General features: G+C 37.0%; 1 protein-coding gene across 11 annotated transcripts in view; it reads left to right on the top strand.

Moving 5' to 3' along the window:
- Positions 1-27,439, top strand: part of LOC137240465 (serine-rich adhesin for platelets) — a 361,236-nt gene that overhangs the window by 169,787 nt on the left and 164,010 nt on the right. For all 11 annotated transcript variants that reach the window (XM_067766767.1, XM_067766765.1, XM_067766764.1 and 8 more), the window contains one exon: positions 6,702-6,865. In XM_067766767.1, the coding sequence (XP_067622868.1) occupies positions 6,715-6,865 (151 nt within the window). In that variant the 5' untranslated portion in view covers positions 6,702-6,714. The remainder of the gene's footprint in view (positions 1-6,701; positions 6,866-27,439) is intronic.

Here is a 27,439-nt window from a genome sequence, read left to right as displayed (position 1 = left end):
ATGGAACTTCTTTCCGCCGGTGAGGGTTGTATAGCAGAACCAAATCTCCCTCCCGGAAACCTTCCAAATTATTTTCCTTGTCGTACCTGTGTTTCATCTCACTACCCATTATCCTGGATCGTTCCCTGGCACTATGTTGCTTGGCCAATGAACTACTTCGTAGAGCTTGCGCTGGACGGATTTGCTTTGCATAATCAGTATCGCTCCGACGCTTCACAACAGTAGTGTGCCTTGGCTTGGAACCACCCTTGCATTCTTTCTGCGAAATCCTTTCCTTCGTTTTAGTACGTCCGTTAGGGCTTTTCAATGCCAGTGTTTCTCTCACAGGTACCTTCGGTTTTGATTTGTTTGGCCCATTTGTTCCATCAACCTTTACCTTTGAATTTCGTGGCCTTCGTCGAGTCTTCTCAACCAGTACCCGATTACTGCTGAACCCTTTTTCCAAACTAAAGTTAAATGGTATGTCCTGGTTCTTATAGCGCATAATTTTTCTCCGCATATCGATCCTGATGTCATGGTCAACCAAGAAACCCATTCCCAATATGACTTCGTCAACGATCTCCACCACAACGAATTTGTGTAAAACCATGACCTTCCCAATTAGGACTTCACATATCACTTCTCCCTGGACTTGGTTATACTCGCCTGTGACCGTACGCAACCTTGCTCCAGGTAATGACTTTACTCTCCTGTAGACCAAATCAGATCAAATCAAGGAATGAGATGCACCCGTATCTACAGTCAGTACATGGTCTTTGCCATCCACGTTTCCTCTGACGATAAGACTGCTCGATTTTCTACCAATTTGCAACACAGATATCACAGGGAATTCAATAGCTGGATCTAGCTCTCGATCTCTACCTCTTACTCGCTCTTGCTCCTCCAGCTTTGCGTTTACGGCCACCCACATTGTTCGAACTACTAGGACCAAGATCGCAATGTTGGGCAATGTAACCGGACTTCCCGCATTTGAAACATTTGATAACTTTTTCACTCCGCTTTTGCGATCCTTTCAGCGCCTCCAATATTGCGTCTACCCACTCTGGCCTTTCTACCTCCACACGGCGTGCTTTGTAAACTGGCTTACACAGAAGCAATGCTGTTTCTTGAGTCAGTACATGGGATACCATTTCTGTGAATGTAGGTTTTGGGTTTGCATATGTCGCTCGGTTCGTTTCTACGTCCCGTATGCCATTTATAAAACTCTGGATTTTTACTCTTTCGGTGTATTCCACGGGTGTGTCGGCATTCGCCAAATGTGCAAGCCTTTTGACATCTGACGCAAACTCCTGCAAAGTCTCATTAGCTTTTTCGTAGCGGTTTTGCAACTCTATTTGGTGTATCTGCTTCCTGTGTTCGCTTCGGTATCGCCTCCCTAGAGCGATCATCAATGTTTCGTAGTTGTTCCGCTCTCCCTCGGGAATAATCTGTAGGATTTCAGGAGCAGATCCTTTCAATGCCACGAATAGCGCAGCAGCTTTATCCTCAGGAATCCTGTTGTTCACTGCTGCGTTCTTCTCAAACTGAATCTTAAACACCTGGAAAGAAACAGAGCCGTCTAAAGATGGTGTTTTTACCTTTGGATTACTCGTTGAAACTGTTGGGCGCTTTAGTTGCAACTGCTCGATACGTCCTCTCAAAGCATCCACCTCGGCCTCGATTTTTTCCTCAAACTGTAAAATTTTTGTATCCTGGGCCTCCAGCTTCGACGTTACCCTTATCTACTGTGCCTCCAGCTGCGAGGATATGCGGGCCTCCTGTGCTTTCAACTGCTCAGCCAACTGAGATGTCATATATGTCGTTTGCTCTTCCAGTTGGTATGCCATATATGTTTTCTGTTCTTCCAGTTGAGTTTCCATCTTGGACGTTATCTTTGTCGACATTTCTGAAATACGTGTTTCTTGTGCTTCAATTTTCGATGTTACTGTCGACGTTTGTGCAGATATTGCAGCCAATATCACGTTAAAGTCTGTGCTGGTAACTGTCTGCGATGTTTCATTTTTCTCTTCAATTTTTGTTGTCTCCTCGCCATCAAGAGGAAAGACATACTCTTCCACGTTAATTCCTTCTGCTTCCATTGCCTCTCGTAGTCCTGCCTGAAGTTCGAGTTTAATGCCGGTTGTATTCAATCCACGGCTCTCCAACTCCTTCTTCAGTTGCTGGATCTTCAATTCACTGAACTTTGCCATGTCCTTGTTGTCCTCTGGAATTTATTCAACAATTCCTCTTCTGACACCAATTGTAACGAATTTGCTGCAAATCCTCTTATTTCAAATTCTCTGCTAAGTTCGAATCACTAAACTGTTGAATAAATAACTCCAATATTTAATAATGCAAAATGGCCTTTATTAAAGTACTTCACAATAACGCTCAAACTGTGCAACGAATAGCGTGCTTAATAACCAAACTGATTGATAGCTCAAATGAAACTCTACTATTCAAAATAATACTGCTCTTGCTCGCTAGATAGCGTCTTAATCGAAATCTAAAATCAAACTGAATTCCAGCGCCTCTACAATTGCCGCCTTTTATACTCTCGGATTTCAAAGTTCGCATCTTCTAGGCGCTTCCAGAATCTACTAGTCCAGCAGCTCTCAAACTTCTCAGCTGTAACTACAATTGCATAATTTTATAGTTTTTCTCATTGCATACTTTCAGGAGTATCTGAGATATATGCATGTGTTTGTGCATTGACTCTCCGCTGCTCGTATACGTACATGGTACATATGTGTAGACGCGTTTATGTAGATATATAATGATTGATCTTTGGATGTGAATTCACGTCACTGCTTAGCATCGGCTTAGAGACGATAGCATCGCTCAGTGCTGCTAACATTCGTTACAGTATAATTGAAACAGCTGTCACCTTGTTCGTCCTGATGCCACGTTGTTTAAATTTTTCCCAAATTATTGAATACAATATAAAAGTATCTTATCAAATATCTGCAGAAATTAGCAGTTCTATCAATCAATTAAAACATACAGCTTGTGATGCCGTCTGGCGTATGGGAGCAACTGCCGGTAACGCAGTGCAAATATTCACAATAGTGCCATAGTACAAATAAATTTCTTTGTGTGCTCACAATCGTTTATTTTTAACAAATTATTTTAATAAAATATAGCTAAACAAAAGCCCTACGACGAAAATTGCCCAAAGCTCGCTAATAGCCTGAATCTCCATATTTACAACCAAAACTGTTTTTATAGATATGGATTCCAAATAAGAGCGAAAAAGGTACCCGTACATAAAAAACAGCAATTAGAAATAATATCTAATATATATGATATGTATGTATGTGAATATAAAAATTTACTATTTGCGTACGCTTAATGATGGGAAATCGTAAATATTTATTGAAAATTTGTTAAATATGTTAGAAGCTGTTAAGAAAAGCAAATAAATATTATGAGTGTTAAACAAATTGTAGCACAAACATACGAACATATATACGTTTTTAAATAAACTGATCTATGCTGTTGGTATAATTTCCCTAAAAGAAAATGGGCTTATTGTAGGTTAAATTCGCGATGTGGCTTTTGCTAGTTTCGAACTTTTTGTATTAATTGAGCTGATCCCTTTTGTTTCAACATCTCCTATTCAGAGTTGTACCTGTCTATGCCTGAATGGGTAATTTCGGAAGATTCTACTTTTGACCGCGGTGGTGTGATGGTAGTGCGCTCCGCCTACCACCGATGGTACTTTAATGGTGCCTTTTACCGGATCATATCTGGCAAAGAACAATCACCACCGATGACACTCCTCAAAACTTTCGGCGAGTGTCTTTATCGTTAATACAACAACAACCAGATGAAGACATTTCTGGGATTTCCCTTGCATGATGGTCTTTGTGATCTGGCTAATTTAGAACCTAAGAAATTCCCGTGATCTACTGAATCGACCTGTTGATTTCAGTAGGGTAGAAATCCACGTGGTATCACCTTTATGGACCTAAGTACACTGGTGCTCGCCACGGTGGCCACTCTATCCTAACATAACCTAGCTCACAACTGCACTGTTGATGATCCTTTATCATTATTTTATTTTATTTCGCAGTTTGTCAATTTTATTTTTGTTCTATTTGGCTTTCCACCTACAATTGTCACATATATTTGATTTTCCATACATATAAATTATCGTTAACAGCAGTGCTGTGAAGCTGATGAAAATTATAGGATAGTTGAATATAAAACACTTGATCGTTATTTTGTAGGTTATTATACTGCTCTTTTTTTCTCCTCTTCTTGTGATTCATATCATTTACATTTACTTGTAATCCTTCGTAATTTCAATTTCTTCTTTATACAAAATCGATTTGTTTTTCTGTCTTCATTAATTTCAATTAACTTATTTGCTGTCTGATTTCCCTAATATCAAATCTGCCACGTACATTTTTGCCACATTACGCTACAATGTAGTGACTATAATAACGTCTGCATTCTGGATTCCCCCATAACGCGACCAAAGATTTTTACACATCAATAATACTGAAGACAGAGTACAAGAAGGGAGTGCTGCTACAATACAATGACATAAAGCTATGGACATGAATAGGTTAGGTTAAAGTGGCTGTCCTAGCAATTTGAGGGACACACTTAGGCCGACTGGACCATTGTGATTCCATTATGTGAGATGTAGCCCTTTCTCCTTTATATGTGTAAGAATTTGAACCAATTTGTCCTTCTGATGTAGCGCACAAGTTTTCGTTTTCCGCAGAGCCAAGTTCTGCTAAGCAATCGATGAAATGTTTATTCAGACATTCCATACCAGGCCAGAGCAAGGCATCTACAGAGCAAGTGCTCGACGCTTTCTATCTCCTCTTCATCCCTACAGCTCCAACAAAAATCGTTGGTCGGAATTCCCATGCGTTCGCCGTGTATTCCCATCAGGCAGTGGCCCGTAAGTATCCCGATCAGTGGACATAAGGAAAGAAGGTTGAGGTTAATAAGGAACCTAGTTCGGTTCTCATTTATGCGAGGCCAGGTTTGTTTGGAAACCTCGCATGCGTGTTCCAGCATCCATCTGGAATTTGCTTACTTGGTAAGAAATGAAGTGAGGCAGTATTTAACGCAGCAAGAGGGGGATCAATGTCCTTCAGCTGTCTTAGCTTTGCCTGTTCAGTAGCCTACCTGGTTAGTTGATCGGCAGCACAGTTCCCGGGTACACCGCTGTGACCTGAGACCTATACACAGCTTCTTCGCACCGCGATGCAAGTTTGTTTAGAGTATGTATGCATTCTTTTGCCAATTTCCATGAAGTGTTCTTGCCTTGAAGAGCTTTTATTGCCGCTTGACTATCAGAGTGAAGATCCACGGATGTGGGATTCTTAGATAGCAGCCAATGAGCGGCCTCCATTATGGCAGTTAATTCCGCCTGGAAGACAATACAGTGGCTTGGCAGCCCTATGCTTAGGGAAAGTGAAAGATCCTCTGAGTAGGTTCCCCTTCTCACGTTACAATTGAGCTTTGAACAATCCGTGAAGATGCTCGTGCACTCTGGGTCTAGGTTAGAGGCGTTACCACATACTTTCCTCTCTTGGATTCTGATTGAGAAATTGTTGTCTATAGAGAGGATCGATATGATGTAATCTATTTGACGTAAGTTCTCGGGAGTGCTTCTCAGGATACTGGCATGGCCGAATCTGATGTCCCTCCAGGGCAGGATAGCGTTCAGCCTCACTGCGTTGCAGCGGGGTGCCCCTAAAGTGAGCATTGCTGCTGACCGCTGTACATGAATAAGTACCAAAATGTTTGTTTTTTTCAAGACTTTTTGAATTGACTTACTTTCTTAAAAGCGATTTCGGTATTTAAATAAATATCCATCCTTTTAGCAAAAGTTCACTTAACACACCACGCCCGCGGTTTTTCGCTTAAGTTGCTATGTGCAAGTATTTGCTGATCTTTTTTGCTCTTTTTAATGCCTTTTGTTGGGTTTTGTTGTTGCAAATGTAGTTCAGTATTTTACTTCTTGCCGTATCTACTTGTATGCATATAAAACAAACATTTATTTATCTCGTAAATTTAACTTTTTTGGCTTTTTCGTTTTTTGGTGCAATTCTTTGTTCATGTTTTTACAGCTTCGACATACATTAATGCGCTTTAAACAAGCAAAGAAAGTGAATTACGCAAGGAAGACAACGAACGACAAGTCAAAGAGTGCAAAAAAATTTTTGTTTTTAATTTTTATTGCTTTTTTTATTCGCATACTTTAACGTACTATTCATGTGTTGGTTTTGTAAAAAATTTCTGTTTGTTTTGTTAAAACTTAAGTCGTATTCAAACGCTTCATTTTTATTATTCCTTTTGTATAGCGCTCTTCTTGGCCCTCGATGGTTTTTTTTTTTTTTTGTTTATTGTATGAGCTCGAATATATTCGCCGACAGCGAAAGTCTTTCCAATTATCGGCTATACTTTGCATATCCAAGCTAAGATATGAATCGTGCTCGTAAAAAAAAGAGGTTAAAGTTTCATCACTCCAAATTTTCCCTTTTGGTTTTATTGCATTAGCTTTTAAGGTCAGTTGGCCGTCTGTACGTCGTACTTCCTTTGCTTTATCTGTTTGTGTAAAGGTAAAATATTTCCTGACGCACTCAAGTGCAAAATAAATAAAATTAATTTTATAAACAAACAATATACAGCTGATTTTAAGTCTAAAAGTAAGCTGCAAGTCCTTTTAATACTCATTCATATCTTGTTCTTTGCAGTTGTTCTTCCGTTATGCCAGAAGCGCGACAGCAGGCTCCAAGTGAACGTCAATACCCGCGCCACACGAAAATGTCTAACAGCAGGCAACAAAAGCATATTTGGCTCAACAGCTTTGCCATATTAATTTGCCTGCTGTGCAGTGGCCTTGCCTCGACAAATGCCGGTAAGTGAAGCGAAAATGAAATTTTAAAAGTTACCTCTTGCCGCTTGTACTTTTTTGGTATGCAAAATTTGTTCTTTATGGTACAACAACGCTACGTCACAAAACAATTTTAACATAAAACTCATTTGTAGATAAATAAATGCTATTTTTACAATATCCCATTACACAGATCTGTCAGTAACGAAAGAAGTCTCAATTAAGTTCGTAGTTTGCATAACTTAAATAGTAGTGATTTTTGTGATGGCTCATTTCAGATCTATGTAGGTGTGCGATATACCTATACTTACTGTACTTTATAATACTTTTCCCCTAGTTTTAGAAACTTTTACATTGAAATTGAGCGACGCAATGTAGTTAAATTTGGCCCGACCTATTTTGGAACATTTTTATTCCTTTTATGAAAATGAAATTGTATATTAAGTTTGACAAGAATCTCAAAATTGTAAGTCCTTAAAGGAGAAGAGATAGCCCCACCAATAAGTATGATGAAATGATCAGGATGACGAGCTGAACGCTGAGCGCAAACTACATAGTGCCAAATTTTGGAGATATCTTGATAAAATTTTGTGAGCGGGTATATTTAGGTGTCTGATTAGATATTTTTCCGAACCGGCGATTCGGATCACGGTTCGGATCGGCGATATGCAACCACCTATAGAGAATTCATTCACAAAGGATAAACCCCATATAAACCGTCATTTTTGCCTCATTTTAACGGATATAAGCTTAAATTTTCATCAAACGTTAAACAAATTTGATTAATATTCAGTTCAGAGAACTAAAGAATTAATTTAAAGTAAAAATTTAATTTTCGAAAGAAATAGAAGAGGCGCATCTTGCCCGTGCGCTCCTCACAGGAGGGTGCCAAATGGTTCGCAAAGCAGAACTTCCTGGAAAATTTGTATTTTTATAAGCTTTTATTTAGTTTCACTTGGCTGTTGTCTGTAATCAAATCTTGCAAGTTAAATTTGATACACTTCCCGGTGTCCGATTGAGCTGAAATTTTGCACGCATGTATAACTCCGATGAATATGCAATATTACTTTGCGAGAATTCGATAAATTAATCAATACCAGAGTTATCGGTAAAGATTTGTGCTCACCTTGGCATAAAAGCCTAAGTCCTCAAGAACGCAGTTACTTCGCTTTGTTTGTGTATACACGAACGTAGAAGCTAGGCTGTTATCGCTAAATGTTGCATACTTTTCTGCGCACTTGAATTTGTTTTACAGATTTTTGGCGATGGAATTTTAGCTAAGCGAAAGTTGGAATTTTATTTTAAAACAGAACAGAGATCTGCAATGAGTAGTTGTAAACTGAACGCGACATAGGCAAAGTCACAATAAAATATTATTTTAAGTTAGTTAACACTCGAATAGAAGAACTTCACTGTTCAAAGTTGATTTGGAAGAAACTTTGTAATGCTGATGCATTAAAAGAAATGGTAGGATGAGAAACGTTACAAATAACTAAGTATAGATTACATAACTAATTTAAACAATATTTTACCCTACTAAAAATTAAAAAAAATTTATATTTTAATTAAATTTAAGAAAAAAGCTTTTCTAAGAACAAGCTTTTATTAGTTGTTAATAAAATTAACTAAAAAGTAAAAAATAAATTGACTGTAAAGAAATATAACACTTTATAAGTTCATTGTAACCTTTAGCGATAATTAGGCTTCTCCGTCTGCGACAAAAAAATTCCATATTGTACATAATTATATATTTTAACATTAAAACTTTACACCTAAATTATTAAATCTTACAGTTTATATCACAGTCCTAATTGTTCCAATAAAAGCGTGTTACATTGTGATAGCTAGAAAAGGAAGTCCTAAATGTTCTTAATTATAGCATCAAAATTCATCAAAAGAAATCAGTTCTAGATTTCCAGGAAAAACATGCATATATCCGGAACACTTGCGACAGGTTGTGGAATAATTGAGAGCATATATATTTTCTTGACACGTTCAACGCTACGCTGGAAATTATTAAAAAATGCTTTCAAAAAATGTCAAACGTTAACCTAAAACACAATGGAGCGCCAGAATACAAGCGGCTAGCGGTATCGTCGATGGGCTAGAGAATGTATTAGAACAACTAGCAGAGGACACTAATACCACAGGTGACACCAGAAGCGAAGCTACAGTTCTGTTGCAAAATATACTAAATTTTAGTTTCATAACATTAGTTCATTTCTTGTATGAAATCTTAAGGAGGATTCATCGTGTGCAGCTTAGATTTCAAGATCCGGGGATGAATTTTAGAGGAGCGTGTCATGATCTTAAATCATTAGGGACTGAACTATCCTTTTTGACCCCGGGCGCAAGAAATCCCCACTACGCCACTGTTTTATTATTAGGTATGACTTTTTGGTTTATAATTTGAGACCCACTACACATTTTCCAGGTGTACTTTAGAAGCCGTAAAATTGGTTTGAGAATAAAAAATTTTACTTCATAAGCTATAAAATCAATTTCAGAAATTGTAAAATATTTCTCAGAATAATCAATTTTACTTCAGAAAACGTGATATGTACTTCATAATAGTCAATTGTACAAATGAAGCCGTGAAATGTGTTTCAGAATGAATGTATGATATCTGATTTACATTTGACTATTCTGAAGTCCAATTTATCGTTATTGAAATACAAACGATATTCAGAAGGACATTTAACCGTTTCTGAACAACATTTTATGGTTTCTGAAGACCATTTGAATACTACCAAAACGTCTAGTACAACAACTCTACAAAGGTTCATCGAAACCCACTAACCAAATATTATTCGTCTATCTCGAATGGACCCAGAGTTATACTGATTCTAAAAACACTGTTTCAGGTCAAAAATAGTCGCGACATAATCTTAAAAGAAAATCAAAAACGATCCAAAAAAAGTCAAAACAGTCTTGAAAACTCCCAAAACTGCCTCGAGCTGATAGCAAAAAACCAAAATGATCCGGAGATAGTCATAAAACGATCCTGATATAGCTCCGAAACAACACCGAATTTATCCTTCAAATAATCCTTTCAAAAATCAAAAATCTGTGGGTGCAAAAGATTTCTTTATTTTTTCAAAATCATTAATACAATCAGGGAGTGGTTCCAATGTAATCCACGAAATAATTCGAAAACTATTACGAAATGGTCACAAGCTATCTAGAAACCGTTCCGAAGTGGCCCGTAAACGAACGTGAATTAGTCCAGAAATAATTCTAAAAACAAATACGAAATAAGATAATTGGTAGCGAAGTGTATCCGATATTATAGGAAAACCCTCCCAAAAATATTCCGAAATATTCCCGAAGTAATCCCGAACGCAAACTCGAAACGGGCGAAAAATAATAACAGACATATAAACCACCACTGCGATTGTGATATGGCACTGGGAGCCAAAAGGCTTCTCACGAGATATGGCTTAGCAACCTTCGAAGTCCACCTACAGTAGTTGTCTGAAAATCTATTTATTATCTTCTAATTAAACAAAAAAACTTTTATACAAAAAAAAAATTATGTTGACCTTTATTTCAAACCCACCCTCTTGTGACAACTTACGGAATTACTATTGTGATGATTGTTATCAATCATAGGTACGATAACCTTCGAAGAGATTTTAGGCCGAGCTTCTCTTAAATTTTCGATGTTACTTTGCCAGGGGTTTGAACCCAAGAACTTCGGTGTGGTAGGCGGAGCACGCTACCACCACACAATGCTATTGGTATTTGGTAAGGCATCTCAATATACGCAGTAAAATCGTACAAGTGCTAGGGAAAGCAAATATCAATTTTGTAATTTCTAGCTCACGATCTCTCAATGAAATGTCAAATTGCTATTCACTGCTGACTTGGCGCAATTTAATTTATATCAATTAGTAAAGTTAACAGCTGATATTTAGTCTGATGCCGCGAAAGCTGTCAGTGTAATTTTAAACTGTTCATAGCGTTTTTATACCTTTCAGGAACATAAGCTAACCTTAGGGGAGGTCATACATTTTTATTTACAAAATAGTGCTTTTTGTTGCTCTGGTTCGAAAAGAGGGGTATGTACTCAAACTACATATTGAACAACTTTGCTCAAGTTACTATTGCGCCGGCTGAGTGGAAGGTAACTATATCCGGGTTATCTTTTCAAAAACGTCGGATCTCAGAATTTTTGTTTAAAACCGGTTACCTGAGATTTTTGTTGAAGGCTGCCTATCTCACAATTGCTCAAACTACGTCCAACTATTTCGCCTAAATCAAACACATTGAGAGCGGAAGCGAAATTTTCGTCGTGCTTTACTTTTAGAGTGGCCATTTGAAAGAAAAGAAGCAAAAAGAATAAGAAAATGAAAAAACTACACAGATAGACTAATAAACGGCTTTGGTAACTACTTGATTTTAAACCAAGGCTTGGAAAAATATTTGCATATGAATTTTAAAGAACAAAAAACTTTATCGCAATATTTTAACGAAAAATAAAATGCGGACACATTTTGTGTGTTTTTCCCGGCGGCGACGATGGCATTAAATCTACCGTCACGAAAAGCCGTGGGACAAAGTTTGCTTCTAAATTTCATGCAATTCAAGGGTTTCTATTTTTGTCAAGGCTCTCAAGAAATTATCTTATTTTTGCAATGCAAGCCAAATTTGTCGTTATTTTTCTTTTAAGGTACGTATGTTGCTTTCTTCACTGGTTTTCTTTTTATAATTTCCTTCCAGCTGCATCTGGCATGAAAAAGGAAGGTTTTCTATAGCATTTTGGGTTCAAAACCCATTAACCCCCCCTGGCTACGGCCTTGGTGTGTAGGATATATTATATAGTGGTCCGATCCGGTCGGTTCCGACAAATTTGTAATCCGACACCCAAATATACCAGTTCACCAAATTTCATCATGATATCTCAAAAATTGAAGAACTAGTTTGCGTGTAAACAGACAGATGGACAGACAGACCAACGGACATGGCTAAATCCACTCAGCTCTTCATCCTGATCATTTCGGTATTAGTGGGTCTATCTCTTCTCCGTTATAGTTTTACAATTTTGAGATTCGTGACACACTTAACATACCATACCATTTTCATGAAAGTATAATTAAACAAATAAATATCCTTTACATAAACAGTAAATTATTTTTGAAATTACTTCTAAGTACGAAAAGTTTAAATTTTCCGGGGAATTTTCTAACAACTTCAACATAAAAAGCGGAAATTTCGAACATAAACTGTAGAACATTTATTCGAAAACAGAACAGTTGTCTCCCTATTGTATTTTCTGAATAAAAACTTGGTATCGTTTCATTTCTGCGACCTGACTTTATTATTGAATTTAGAGTTTTTCTAACTTCACTCTCTCTCTCTCCTTGCTGATTTCATTCATTTATTATTTATATACTACACATGTGTGAAAAGACATTGAAAATGCACATCATAATTTCTACTTTACTCTAACAAAAGACAACACTTGTCATTTTGTAGAGGTGCAAAAGTGCTGCCGCTTTTGTGTGCTGTATGTTTGAAAGTAAAATAAAGGAAGAAAATACAGACACTTTGCACGTAGGCAGTTATGCTTGGTGAATGAGTTGACATATTTACATACATAATATGTATGTAGGCAAGTGGGAATATTTAAGTGCACGGATATGAATGAGGTAATGTTTGTCTGGTATTCACAATGGGCGTATTATGCGACATTTAAAAGCTTTTTCACATACGCCTAGTCAGTGATGCCATATGAGAATGTTCCGATGTCAGGAGGGCACTTTAAGATAGTATGAAAGAAAAATATATCACAGCTAAATATGTACACAGGTACGTCGTTATCATTTTGGGCTGTTGATCAAGTAAGTTTTCGAAAAAGCCTTATCATATCAAAATAGCGCTCTCAGTGCAGAATTTTCACTGTTCAATATATCCATTTTATAGTTACTTCAGTCATTTTCATTCCATGATCACATCATTTAATAAAAAGAAGAAAAAAGCCTCTTAAACGCTTCCTTTATCTAAATGGTTCAAAAACCAACGGAAACTATGTTCGCAGACATAGACACAAGAGCCGTGTATAAACATCCAGGTTTGCAACTAAAATAAAAACGCTCATAGCGAATTACACATAATAGTAGTGTATGGAGGGATAGTGGGGACACAAACCTTTTCGGCCATAGTGTACAACGCATACCAAACTTGAAAGTGGAGAATAGTGGAGACACATTATTATTTTATGGCAACAATTTCATAAGTGTAGATAAAATTATTCACCCAGCAGTCCAAATAAAGTTTAAGTCCATATGTATATACATTAAAAAAAAAAAAAACAAAGCTAATACGCATGAAATTTCATATTGAAATACTAACATAAGCTATTCAGAAACAAAATTATAGGGGCCGCGTTTTATCACACCCTAGTGGTAGAGTTACTCTGCAATAACTATGAGAAAAGTACGTTTCATTGCGCAAAGATATCACAAGTTAGGTAGGTGGCCATGCCAACGTGCAAAAAAATATCGACATAACTCTCACTCCCAGAGCGAATCAATATACCAGACAATAGATTTGATCATGTTCATCTAGACATTGTCGTCATGTTCCAAGTTCAAAACTACCGATATTGTTTAACCATTTATCAGGATGGCCGGAACCGGAGTCACTGCAGGACATCTCTGTAACTACAGTCGTCAACTCTTTTTGGGTAAATTTGGTCTCCAGGTTTGGCTACCCTAAGATTATCAGCATAAATCAGATGGGCCCTTTTCGAAGAATTCATGAAGATAACTGCATATCACCCCCAATCGAACGAAATGGTAGAGCGGTGGCATCGCAAGTGCAAGTTTGTTCGCAGTCAAGAGCCAGAATAGAATGTTCATGCTCAAGAACCTATCCGATTGATGCCATACGCGAACGATTAGAACCAACTTATACAAGACGCCGATCTTTCGACAGATAGAGTGTTCACTGTAAAATTTAAGAACAAAGCAATATCAATATCTACGGACACATTGAAACCAGCCTTAGAAGAAAAGATACAGGTCTCGATCGCGTTGACAGCATAAGAAAATAGACGTCGTGTGCTATTCCACAATGCGGACAAAGTGCAGCTGAAAACATCATATTTTCAAATTTATCTTTTATTATTTTTATTCTCTTAAAAATATATCGCAAGGTTTGGCCTCGGAAATCACTTGAAATTTCAAGCCCCTCCCTTAAGGGGAGGCTCTATACTTAAAAATCGATTGCAAAATTCCTAAACTCGTAAGAATTCTCTAACTACTTTAACCTGCGCACTACCTAGAGGCCTTTTTACACCTTTTGTAACGTTACTTCGGTGCCTTGAAATAAGTACAAGGTGTCAAGTTTCTAGCTCAAGAAGATGTTATTTGAGAATCGATTGCAAGATTACACTGCTGTCTATGGAGTTTCTAATGATCACTTAATTTCTTGATCATTTTTGCATCTAGAAGAATTATTCATACAAGACTTTTCAAAATTTCAGGGCTTTAGGTTACATGGGGTGGTGTTCAGTAAGTGTGAGTTTTGAAATTTTCACTCTTCTTTCATACAATTTATATGAACAAAAAGTGTTCACTCTAAAACTACCGCTTACTGAATATACCCCCTGGAAATTTCTTAAAACTCGCTCGAAAAATTCCCAAATTCAGCGAAGTTTTTTAAATATGACGTTCCCGTTGCCACTATACTACAATAATTTTCCCTCATGTTCTCTTGTACGTTCCCAGTTTCTAGACTCATGGGAAATTACACACGAAGCATTTGTGAAACTTTCCTCTTTTGTGCTAAAATGTTTCATCAAACATCAAAGCGAATTTCCTAGTACAAGGGTATTTTCAATCCCTAGTTCATGTATTTCTTCATACCGCAGTGAGATTCTACATTTATTCGACCCTGATATCTGATATTTTTAATATTGGTAAATAGTACTTAGGTTATGAAAAACGTAGCGCCAAGTTTCAAAAGTAGAATTGCTGCAAAAGACTGAACGAAAATTCTCAGGTCGGTTGTGGTGTTTCCCAAAAATGTAAAATAGATTTTGAAAGCCAGCTTACCATTTCGTTTTTGCTATTCTAGTAACCGTATTGAAACTTTTCAGAATCACTTTCCATCTTTTTGAATCAAATATGTCTTTTTCTCCATCATAATGGGAACAAACATATAAGAGCGATCTGGAAATTATATATTTACATTGTAACAAACCACATCCCGTGTTAACTTGATCCCGGTGGCATTTTGCCGCGTGTGAAAGGTAAACGCGCTTGAGGAGATAATATTTGCCGATTGCTTCAACACGTAATACCTAAGTATTTATGCATGTGTGTACATGTGAATGTTAGGTCATACCCCTTAAAAAATGTTGGACCAAGTAATCCACTTGCGTAACTTTTAAGTAGTTACAAAGCTCCCCTCGTTTATGCAGTAGCTCAATACTATTTATCTCTGCTCTAACTTTCTGCTATTCGATCATTGTTCTATGATCCCTTCTCGAGTATTCGTTAGCCGAAGCACACTTCCTAGATGCTCCGCTGAGCACTGTGAAGTCATGTAGAGCGGGAGAATAAAATCTTACACTTCACCTACATGTGTCTGCGGAGTACTCACGATTTTTCAGGACAAATTCGATTATGTACGTACATTTATTCAAACACAGTATTATGTATGTATACATACAACGGTAGAGGTTTCATTTATTCATATAACCCATATTTCACAGCGAGGTCTGAATACTTTTGTACTCATGCACATGAATTTTTATTAGCATAGATTCGCACATGTATTTAGCGTTCTGATGCACTCTAAGAAAAAAACACTTAATCAAATAAGTTTGTGTACATTCAATGCAAAAAATACAAAAGGCAAGACAAATTTTTAAACGCAAAGTTCCACACCTAACACGTAACATTGCGAAAATTCTAAAATAATTAGCTTTAAATGCAGATCTCTTTTACTTGCTGATTTCTGTCGAAATTTTGAATCGGGGTGTTAAATAAAAGAAACCAAGCCTTCTTCTTTACGCTGATTTGAAACAAGCGACTAGTATAGTTGCTCCGTTTTTTAAAATAAAAGCCTAGTTTTCCACTATTTGCTATGACCAGACTACCAGGATATATTATATAGTGGTCCGATCCTGTCGGTTTCGACAAATTTCTAATTCGACACCCAAATATACCAGTTCACCAAATTTCATCATGATATCTCAAAAATTGAAGAACTAGTTTGCGTGTAAACAGACAGATGGACAGACAGACCAACGGACATGGCTAAATCCACTCAGCTCTTCATCCTGATCATTTCGGTATTAGTGGGTCTATCTCTTCTCCGTTATAGTTTTACAATTTGGGATTCGTGACACACTTAACATACCATACCATTTTCATGAAAGTATAATTAAACAAATAAATATCCTTTACATAACAGTAAATTATTTTTGAAATTACTTCTAAGTACGAAAAGTTAAAATTTTCCGGAGAATTTTCTAACAACTTCAACATAAAAAGCGGAAATTTCGAACATAAACTGTAGAACATTTATTCGAAAACAGAACAGTTGTCTCCCTATTGTATTTTCTGAATAAAAACTTGGTATCCTTTCATTTCTGCGACCTGACTTTATTATTGAATTTAGAGTTTTTCTAACTTCACTCTCTCTCTCTCCTTGCTGATTTCATTCATTTATCATTTATATACTACACATGTGTGAAAAGACATTGAAAATGCACATCATAATTTCTACTTTACTCTAACAAAAGACAACACTTGTCATTTAGTAGAGGTGCAAAAGTGCTGCCGCTTTTGTGTGCTGTATGTTTGAAAGTAAAATAAAGGAAGAAAATACAGACACTTTGCACGTAGGCAGTTATGCTTGGTGAATGAGTTGACATATTTACATACATAATATGTAAGTAGGCAAGTGGGAATATTTAAGTGCACGGATATGAATGAGGTAATGTTTGTCTGGTATTCACAATGGGCGTATTATGCGACATTTAAAAGCTTTTTCACATACGCCTAGTCAGTGATGCCATATGAGAATGTTGCGATGTCACGAGGGCACTTTAAGATAGTATGAAAGAAAAATATATCACAGCTAAATATGTACACAGGTACGTCGTTATCATTTTGGGCTGTTGATCAAGTAAGTTTTCGAAAAAGCCTTATCATATCAAAATAGCGCTCTCAGTGCAGAATTTTCACTGTTCAATATATCCATTTTATAGTTACTTCAGTCATTTTCATTCCATGATCACATCATTTAATAAAAAGAAGAAAAAAGCCTCTTAAACGCTTCCTCTATCTAAATGGTTCAAAAACCAACGGAAACTATGTTCGCAGACATAGACACAAGAGCCGTGTATAAACATCCAGGTTTGCAACTAAAATAAAAACGATCATAGTGAATTACACATAATAGTAGTGTATGGAGGGATAGTGGGGACACAAACCTTTTCGGTCATAGTGTACAACACATACCAAACTTGAAAGTGGAGAATAGTGGAGACACATTATTATTTTATGGCAACAATTTCATAAGTGTAGATAAAATTATTCACCCAGCAGTCCAAATAAAGTTTAAGTCCATATGTATATATTAAAAAAAAAAAAAAACAAAGCTAATACGCATGAAATTTCATATTGAAATACTAACATAAGCTATTCAGAAACAAAATTATAGAGGCCGCGTTTTATCACACCCTAGTGGTAGAGTTACTCTGCAATAACTATGAGAAAAGTACGTTTCATTGCGCAAAAATTCTAAAATAATTAGCTTTAAATGCAGATCTCTTTTACTTGCTGATTTCTGTCGAAATTTTGAATCGGGGTGTTAAATAAAAGAAACCAAGCCTTCTTCTTTACGCTGATTTGAAACAAGCGACTAGTATAGTTGCTCCGTTTTTTAAAATAAAAGCCTAGTTTTCCACTATTTGCTATGACCAGACTACCAGTGGCGCGAACCTGGCTGTTATGTAAAATATTTCCTTATCCATAGAAATTACGAAAGGTTTCGCAAGCTTTCTAAACTCAAATTATTATTAAATTTAGAAATTTATTTGATAGTTTACAACTTTCCTATTTGTGCAGAGATTTAATAAGCGGTGGGAGGGCGGTATGGCCAAAAAGGATCAACGTGGTCATAATAAATCGTTACTTAGATGGTCGTGCTAGTACATTAATGGTGCTTGTGACCGGGACGTACCGAATCTATATCCGGCAAAGGACCATCAACATCGACAACACTCGCCAAAACCTTAGGCCCAAAATCTTTGGGGAGTGTCCTTATCGCTAAAAAAAGTTAAGGGACTAACGGAGGCAAGAAGAAAATTGGGTATAAAAAGCGGGCGTGGTCACCAACCGATGTCGCCTATGTTTACAAAAAACCATTATACTCGTAAAAACGACGCCTTCACCAAATTTTGCTTGGATATCTCGTTTTTGTTCGATTTATTGCATAAATAGTATTACATAAATATTATGTAAAACAAGTGGCGGGGAAACACTCGAAAAAAATGCGAGCTCTCGTACTTGATCCACCATATGACCGCCTCCCTGTTTCGTGAAAACTGACGCCAGTTAGGAACACCAAGTGAGGTGAAGTCTTCCTCCATCTGCCTCTCCCAACTCAGTGGAGATTTCCCCTCCCCATCCCCAGCTTCAAAACTGTGGTGTCAATCTTGGCCGGAGAGTTTCCCCCCATCCGCATTACATGACCTAGCTAGAGTAGCTTTTATACTTTTACGCGCTGCACTATCTTCATATCTGCGTAAAGCTTATACAAGTCTTTAATAAACTTCCTTATTTACACACCATCGGAATAATGAAAAGAACCATATATCCCTCCGAGAACTTTTCTCTGGAGCCATATTTTCTTCTCTCGCTTGCAAGAAAAGAAGTATTCTAATTAACCTCCTCCAAAAGTTCTCAAAAGTCCAAGCGCCATTCTTTAGCTAACTGGAGGCGACCCATAAAATGCATAACGCGTATAGCGTATAGACAAGCCTCATGGATGACAAGGGGCAAGGCGTCGAAAACCAGCAAAATCCGCGTTACGTAATAAATGGATCAACCGATACATGTAATTTGTTGAATAAGTAGAAAAGAGCGTTCCAGCAAAAGCTGCACCAAACAAGTTTTCCACTTTTGCTTACAAACTTAATAGCCACCCTCGTATTTGATACTTTGCGTATTCTTATGGCTCTAACTAACAAGCAGCCACTGTATGCTTTTCTTTTCGGAATTCACAATAAATCTGCATTATTCTTTATATATGTATGCATATGAACATACCTACGGTTGGCATTGCTGGTTGCCTTTCGTCCGTTTTTCACATCTATTCATCCAACTCATTGTAAATCTGATGGGATCAACTCTAGCAAACCAACTTACAACCGGTGAAAAACAAACATTTTTATTTACCCATTTACACACTAAACGATATTACTTGTCTAAACTTACACTCAACTGACAACAACACTTAAACTCTAGTGGGTATGAGGAGATGCGAAAAAAAAAATTCAAAGTGTACAAAAAAGCTTGCGTAGCTGGCGGTTTGCTTGTGGTATCTCTAAGTCCTCGTCTATCCGCAGTGAAATATTGTTACTTTAGCGGCTTTTTAGCACTTGAACTTATTTGATGTTTTTTCTATTTATGCACGCTCTTTAATCCATCGAGCTGGCAGTTGCTTGTTACCGTGTGAATTATGTATGTTTAGATTGTTGGTTGTTTGTGTTGTTATTTAACATGTTCCATTTTTTTGTGCTACACTTAAATAGCGATTTACAAGCGCACAGTTAGCATCACCTGTGTGTATGTGTATGTGTGTGTATTCGAAAAGTGACGATTTTTAATCCGCACTTTTTGCTGTAAGCCTTCTTAACTTATGCAGTTTCTCGCTTAGTGTGCTCATTCCATTAGTCACTCAGTCAGTTTTTCATTTGTTGGACCTACATAACTGCTACTGATGCACGTAGCGAATTCTTTAATGAACGAATGGGTACGATTCTTTAAAAAGCAAAATGGAAGTAAACGGCGACCACTGTGCTGTGGTGGTAGCGTGCTCCACCTTTCACACCGAAGATCCTGGGCTCAATCCCCATGCAAAGCAACATCAAAAGTCTAGGATCAAGTTTTTTCAATTAGAAAAAAAGTTTTTTTAAGCGGAGTTGCCCCTCGGCAGTGATGTGATCAATCCTCCGAGTGTATTTCTGTCATGAAAAACTTCTCAGTGAAAAGTCATCTTCCTTGTCCAGCCCTGCCAATTTATAGGACTAATTATAGGCTAATTAAAGAGAAGCTCGGCCTAAATATCTTCGGATGTATATCGCGCCTTGTATTTATTTATTTTTTAAATGGAAGGAAACTGCAAGAACAGGAAATAAATTTAAACTAACCGAGACAAGATTTCAATAAAAAATATAATTGCATGCAAGGCGTCAAAACGTAAAAGGACCCTGAAGATGGCACAACTTCTTAACAGGTTTGTCAATGCCCGCCTCGCCGACCATGAAGCCATTTAGTATGAAGTTGATATATGATAAATTCAATTTCTACTCAGTCTTCCGAGCGAAATAAAAAACTCGAGAAGTTACCTTTAATTTACGATCAGAGTGAACAGCTCGCAAAATAGTTGAAGTAAAAATTAGGCTTTTTTGACCAATTTGCTTTTAAAGTGCAAGTAAAAAAGTTTAATCCACTAAAAACAAAAAATAAATCTATTTAATGGTAATTACGAACAATCTATTACAATTATTTGCAATCTCTGAAGTAAAATCATTCCCAAAGCCGAGTGCTTCGCATCTGTTTGCAAACGAACTCGACTAACGTGCCAAATGCAAGACGTCGCCCATCACTATTTATTATGTAATATTCATAAAAGTGACGTAATTCACTTGTTCCGTTTGTTGGAAGGATGTGTGACCGATTAATTTCATATGCGAACAAAGTGTTTTATGGTATACTTTTTGGTTGTGTCTTACACATTTGCATTTTTGCATGAACATCATTTTATTGATGTCTGTTCTTTCTACAATCCTGTTATGATCTTGTACTTTTAACTATATGCAGTTTAAATGACAAAGTCTTGAAGTAAAAGTCTTCATAGAAGCTCTATTCTTTTACTTATAAGATTTTATGGTTTATATATATTTATATATGGACTTATGTCGTTACGGTGTTGCTTAAATAAAGCCCTGTAGGCAAGACAAACAGCTCGTCGTTTGTTTTATCATATATTGTAGAGAATAGCTCAATAGAACACTAGACACATTGACAATGGTGTGGGGCGTCATCCGAGCTCCATAGTACCCAACAGAGCGGCTGAGCGGTTTAGAGGCATGAACCTATGCCAGGTCACCACATAGTAGTAACCAAAAACAGGCTCGTTCCCTTATCCAAGGGCGCTGCTGTTACGATTGGTTAATTTCGCCATATTTAATACTAGATTGAAAAGTAAACTGAGCTGGAATGTACCCAAAGCTTCCACATGTAAATTAATCTTACAGTCTTTCTGCTTATGTATTGTCTTCAGGCGTGGTCTCAAGATCCTTTTGGCCAGGAGAGGAACTGGCTTCCTTCTCTAAGCAATCACAGGACAGTGCGCGGTTGCACCCATGCTCCGACGGTGGCGCATAACTACAAGCTGCCTCTGCAGACACCGTCAGGATGAGGAGAAATATCAGTCGATTAATTTCTTTGTATGCCAATTTCCAGGACTACAATGAAGAGAACTACGATTTCTGGGTTCATGGAGGTTGGGAAGGTGAATCCTTCGTTCCTAGACCCATGCACGCCTTTTTAACCTAGCCTAACCTAAACCTAACCTAACCTAATACTAGACCGCTGAGAGCTCTTTGCCGGGCAGGTAGCCGTAAGACTTATCGCTTTAAGCGACTGAGTCATTAATCTCGGTGAGGAAGTGGTACCAGCCTGGACAATGGTATAGAGTTGAGAAGGAAGCAATGGTCAACCCAGTCGACCCCTAACACTTGAAATAGGAGCGTGAAAGCAGGTTGAAGGTAACTTACTGACAAGAACTTTATAGAAATCTTCGGTTTCGTAAAGAAGGCCCTGGCTGTGCCACTTCAGATGGCAAACTTGTTTTTGAAAGGCTAGGGGAAGGAAAACCTTGCAGTTTCAGGACGTAAAGCAAGATAGTCGCTATTACAAGACTTGAACATCTAAATTTGTAAGACAGAGCGAAAGAAGAATTCACAATACGGAAAACCGTGTTTGGGGAACTGGATCAATGCAGAAATCAACTTGGACCACAGAAAGCTTCTCAGTGTATAGGAATCTGCCAAGCGAATTACTAACTGTGCTAGTCTTCTGTCTCAATGATGAACTGTGCTATAACAAAACGTGCTTGTCTTCAATGGGACCGACGATATGGAACTTTAGATCTTGTTGTGATCCAAACATACTGATGTCCCGTTGCTGACTTTCCTGCAGGGTACATATTATGTTATACTTGTATAAAATATACTTTTTCGTCAGCTTGCTCTCAAAGAAATGTTGTTTGAACGTATGTGCGCCGCCATATTTGCGTTTTCTGTGTGTTCAGGGTGTCAAAATATGCAAATATTCTGAATTTTTTCTTCACTCAGCAGACATTTGCAATTCATCTTCTCATCATCTCTTCATCTTATGCCCGCTACCGCATGCTGTCTTTAAGAATAAAATTAACTCAAGAATTTCGTGGAATTTATCGTGCCATAATGTATAATAATTTTTGTTAGTTAAATCTCTCCTAATTTGGTATATGAAGATCAAATTGTATTCAACATACCCCCTATCGTGCGATTTCTTTAATTTGATGCTGAAGAAAATTATACTAGCTGCAGAACTTAACCGCACTGGAACAATATATTATAAAAGCGTGCAATTACTGGCATATGCTGATGACATTGATATCATCGGCCTAAACACCCGCGCTGTTAGTTCTGCTTACTCCAAACTCGAAAAGGAAGCGGTAAAGATGGGTTTGATGGGGAATGAGGACAAAACGAAGTACCTGCTGTCATCGAGCAAAGAGTCAGCGCATACGCGCCTTGGTAACCACACTACTGTTGGCAGCCATAATTTCGAAATTGTAAAAGACTTCGTTTATTTGGGAACCAGCATCAACACTAGCAACAACATCAGCACTGAAATCCAACGAAGAATCAATCTTGCCAATAAATGCTACTTTGGACTAGGTAGGCAATTGAAAAGTAAAGTCCTCTCTCGGCGAACGAAGATCATAATCTACAAGTCATTTATCGTACCCGTCCTGCTATATGGGGCAGAAGCATGCACCATGACAACAGCAGATGAAGCGGCTTTGGGAGTGTTCGAGAGAAAAGTTCTTCGAAAGATTTATGGACATCTACGCGTTGGCGATGGCGAGTACCGAAGAAGATTTAATGATGAGCTGTACGAGCTATATGCAGACATCAACATAGTCCAGCGAATTAAAACGCAGCAGCTGCGCTGGCTGGGCCATGTTATGCGAATGAAAGATGATGCTCCGGCCAAGAAAGTGTTTCTATCGGAACCCGCCTATGGAAGCAGAGGTAGAGGGCGGCCCCTCTCCGTTGGAAGGACCATGTGGAAAACGATTTAAACTCCCTTGGTGTGACCAATTGGTGCCGGTTGGGGGAGCGAAGGAGCGACTAGCGCGCCTTGTTGGACGGTCATAACCGTTTAGACGGTTAAGCGCCAATTAAGTAAGTAAGTAAGTAAGAAAGTATTTAACAAAGTGTGATTGACAGCTGCATATTAATCTCATATAAGTGACTATTGTATAAAATATTGTAAACAAACAGAATTAACCCATTGTAGTGCACTTCATACTGATGTAAGTACTAATTATATTTTGTTTCAAGGAATACCTGATCATCTGTTGCGTTGACAACATTGATGTCAATCTGTCCAGCTTTTCCTTGTTTTAAGTCCGTGATTATCGTTAAATATTGATAACTCAACTAATCTACCTTTGCTAAATATAGACTGAATACTAAATAACTGTAGGTGGCCCTTACCCTATGGGCAACTCCACTAATAGAAATATAAGGAAACTAACAAGCTGGAACTATAAATTGTTTATGTATAAATCATATAGTTGAAGTTGAGCCTGACTGATAATTACCTATGTTTCTAGGAAGTCCGCGTTCTTCTACTATTGGAAAAGAAAATTTGGGTCTGACAAGTGCATAAGTGAACAAAAGAGGTTACATATTCTGTAGAGATGAGGATGAAGTCTGGCTTTTTATCCGAGCTAGTGTGAAATTCACAATTGAAATCTATTTCTCTTGTTGGTACTATTTTGTTGGTTCCGAACCACACCGAAATTCTATACGTTGGCTCTAATACGATTTTATATCCTTTTTCGATAGTTTCAAATCACTCAATAAATATCTGCATTGGAAATATTAATTGTCATTTTAAGAGTTCTGATTCGGGTGAAAATTCGAAATATTTTAGCTGGTACCTTTCTTCATTGCGACCTTCGGTCTCTCTTTAAAAGAATATCCCTGGAATGGTCTAACACCGGCTACTTTCCTTAGGTGGAACCCTTTTCCTGCCAATTTGCTTAACTATTTGCTATAAAGTTCACGTGAGGCAAATGCTTTAAAGTGTAGTTGAGGAAGGCGTACTCATAATCTAAGCCCTTTTATCAAATATGTGCTAAATACAAAGTATAAACACCCACACTGTCGATTTTTGAACTAGAGAAAATCTATTTACTATCGAACTAGTTCTCATTTGTTACTTTCGGTCTAGTTCTGAGCCAATAATTTATACCATTAGTTACCAATTTTCCAACATAGTATAAGTAGCAGTAACCTATAAAGTGACCTAAGGCTATAAGGAAAAAAATTAAGCGATGAAAAGCTAAGTAAATACTTAATTTTTCGATTAGTTTCGACAATAACATTGCAAATATGATCTAAGTTTTATATTTTGCTAAAACATCCATTTGCAATTTAATTTTTTAAGGAAAGGCCTATACTTAAGAATGTTACATGAAGACATAAAAACGACCGCCTTATTTTACTTATTTTTAGTAATGCAAGAACTAATCAAAACAAACCCAAAAAAAAAAGCTCTGTCATTCAATATTCATTTGCTATACAGAAATTCAAATTTTTCACATTCAATCAGACGCGCCTGATTTGTTGATATTTTAATAACACATACTAAGCTGAAGAGGACTAAATGGAGCTTTTCACTAACGATGGCTGTTTATGCATGCAATTTCCGCTTCGAATTTTCCTTTCAGGTTGGCCTACCAAACAAACTCATCTCGATGACAGTTTTCCAAGGATATACGCATACAAAATGAAAATAATTTGTCTTGTTAGTTAAGTTGACAACAATAGAGAAAGTTGATGGTTATATGTCAAGCTTACAGATATAAATATGTACCGCCGAGAAATGTACTTTTGTACTACGAACATTAAAACAGGAAAGCTTTTTTTTGTAAGTTTTGATTTAAACTTTAAACAACAAATTTTATTTTATTTAGTGTACAAAGAAATATAGGAAAAATATTTGTGATTTTCGCTTAATATTTTAAGAATTCATGAGATTAACACCGGCGTATAATAATTGGATAAAACAAAAATAATTGAATATTCAATATAAATTGAACATTCGGAGTCGGCATAAAGCATACAATTTGGGAGACAAGCTCCGCCTAATTCATCTCGAAGATATATCGTGCGAGTGGGTGACTGTCAAACAATTTATTTATATATTGTGACGAATATCATAGCAACACTAAGGCATACTATCATCTCTAAGCCGATACTAAGCAGTCACTTGTATGTACAGAAGCGGAGAGATACTCACAAAAGTATGCAATCTCACACATACACATGCATATTTCTGAGATACTCACAAAAGTATGCAATCTTCCGCGAACTAGTAAATTCTAGAAGGAGAAACACCTAGAAATATGCCAACAAGCAAACCGAAGAGTATAAAAGCAGCACCAGCTGAGACATGAGCAATCAGTTTGATTTAAGCACGCTATTGGTTGCGAAGTATAAGTGTTATTGGGAAGTATTTTAATAAAGACCATTTTGCATAATTTAATATTGGAGTTATTTATTCAATAGTTTAGCGATACGAACGTTAGTAAAAGGTGTGAAATAAGCGGAGTTTCCCTAAATTCGTTACAATATATATTGGCGGACGCCGTGATGTGGTGGTAACTTGCTCCGTCTACCACACCAAGGGTCGTGGGTTCAACTATCGGGCAAAGTTATTTCAAAAAGTTAGAAATAAGTTTTTTCAATTAGAAAAAAAATTCCTGGGCCGCCCCTCAGAAGTATTTTGGCACACATTCCGAGTGTATTTCATCTTATTTTTATATCAAGGGCTTGCAAAGCACTGTCGAATTTTGTGACAACGGAGATTTAGTAGTGTATACGCCAATTTTCATTAAATTGTTATAAGTATTTTCTTTTGATGTCTATTATTCCTTTTTAATTCCTTTTTCATTTTGATGTTTGTCCTCGAATTATATTACAAAATAGGAAGGTATTGTAAACAATTTTTAAGTAACCTACACCGTATCTAGGGTCGTGAAACTTTGAGCTTACTTCAGAATCTGACGAAAAAGCAACATGTGGACAAACAACTACCCGAAACAGCGCTGGTTAAAACAAACATTTTAATGTTATTGATATAAGAATGAAATTTTGTTTCTATGTTATCAAAAATATTAAATATAAATGAAGTGTTCCAAGCTTTGGAAGAATGCCCATGTAAACATTTTGTGACATTTGAATAAGCAAAACGAAACTTTTGACATTTTTTATGACTTTATTTCTATTGGGTGTACAAACGAATTAATCAATTGTATATTTGTAAACTTTTTAAAATTTCATCCAAATTTCCGATCTCCAACGACTGCAAAATGGCTGTAGAAAGATGATCGATTTAAAAGAGTTCACAGTTGATAAATGAGCGAGAGATCGACAATCACAATAGCATCGACAGCAGATAATCGCTCAATAGTCGATTATCTATTTTCAGTAGACACTCGCATTATGGGTGATAGATTTTACGCTTATTTTCCTATAATAAAAAGGATACGCATAACCTTTCCCTTTTCAAACTCATTTTCATTTCCAAATGTGAAATTGTGTCAAAATATGTTAAATGGATTAAAATTAAGGACCACAATCTGTACATCTAATATTTGTTACTTTCCTCTTGCAGAGCACTAACATTTGTTACATTTCACACATCCTTTTACATTTTTTTTTTCGACACGGGAGTGATTATGCGTGTAAAAAGCTTTCAATGTCGCCACATTGCAAATAGTGCCAGTTGTTTTCATAGCTAATTTACTCGCAATGTTGCATTGCAATTGAAGTGTGCTTGTAGGCGCACCTGTACCCCTAATTGCCAAACTTCATGGAGCAGAACAGAAATTCCGCTAAAATACTTTAACACAAAAATCTGTAGTATGAAAGGCACCTACACATTCACATTTGACCAAATGCGGTCACTTGACCACAAACCACTTCCGCTGCATCCTCGCACATGACGGCGTGAAATATACCTACATATGTATAGAGAAATGTACATCTACTCATAGAAGCTT

This window comes from Eurosta solidaginis, chromosome 2, assembly GCF_040869045.1.
Source record: "Eurosta solidaginis isolate ZX-2024a chromosome 2, ASM4086904v1, whole genome shotgun sequence".
NCBI lineage: Eukaryota > Metazoa > Arthropoda > Insecta > Diptera > Tephritidae > Eurosta > Eurosta solidaginis.
This window is presented reverse-complemented; position numbering and strand designations above follow the sequence as displayed.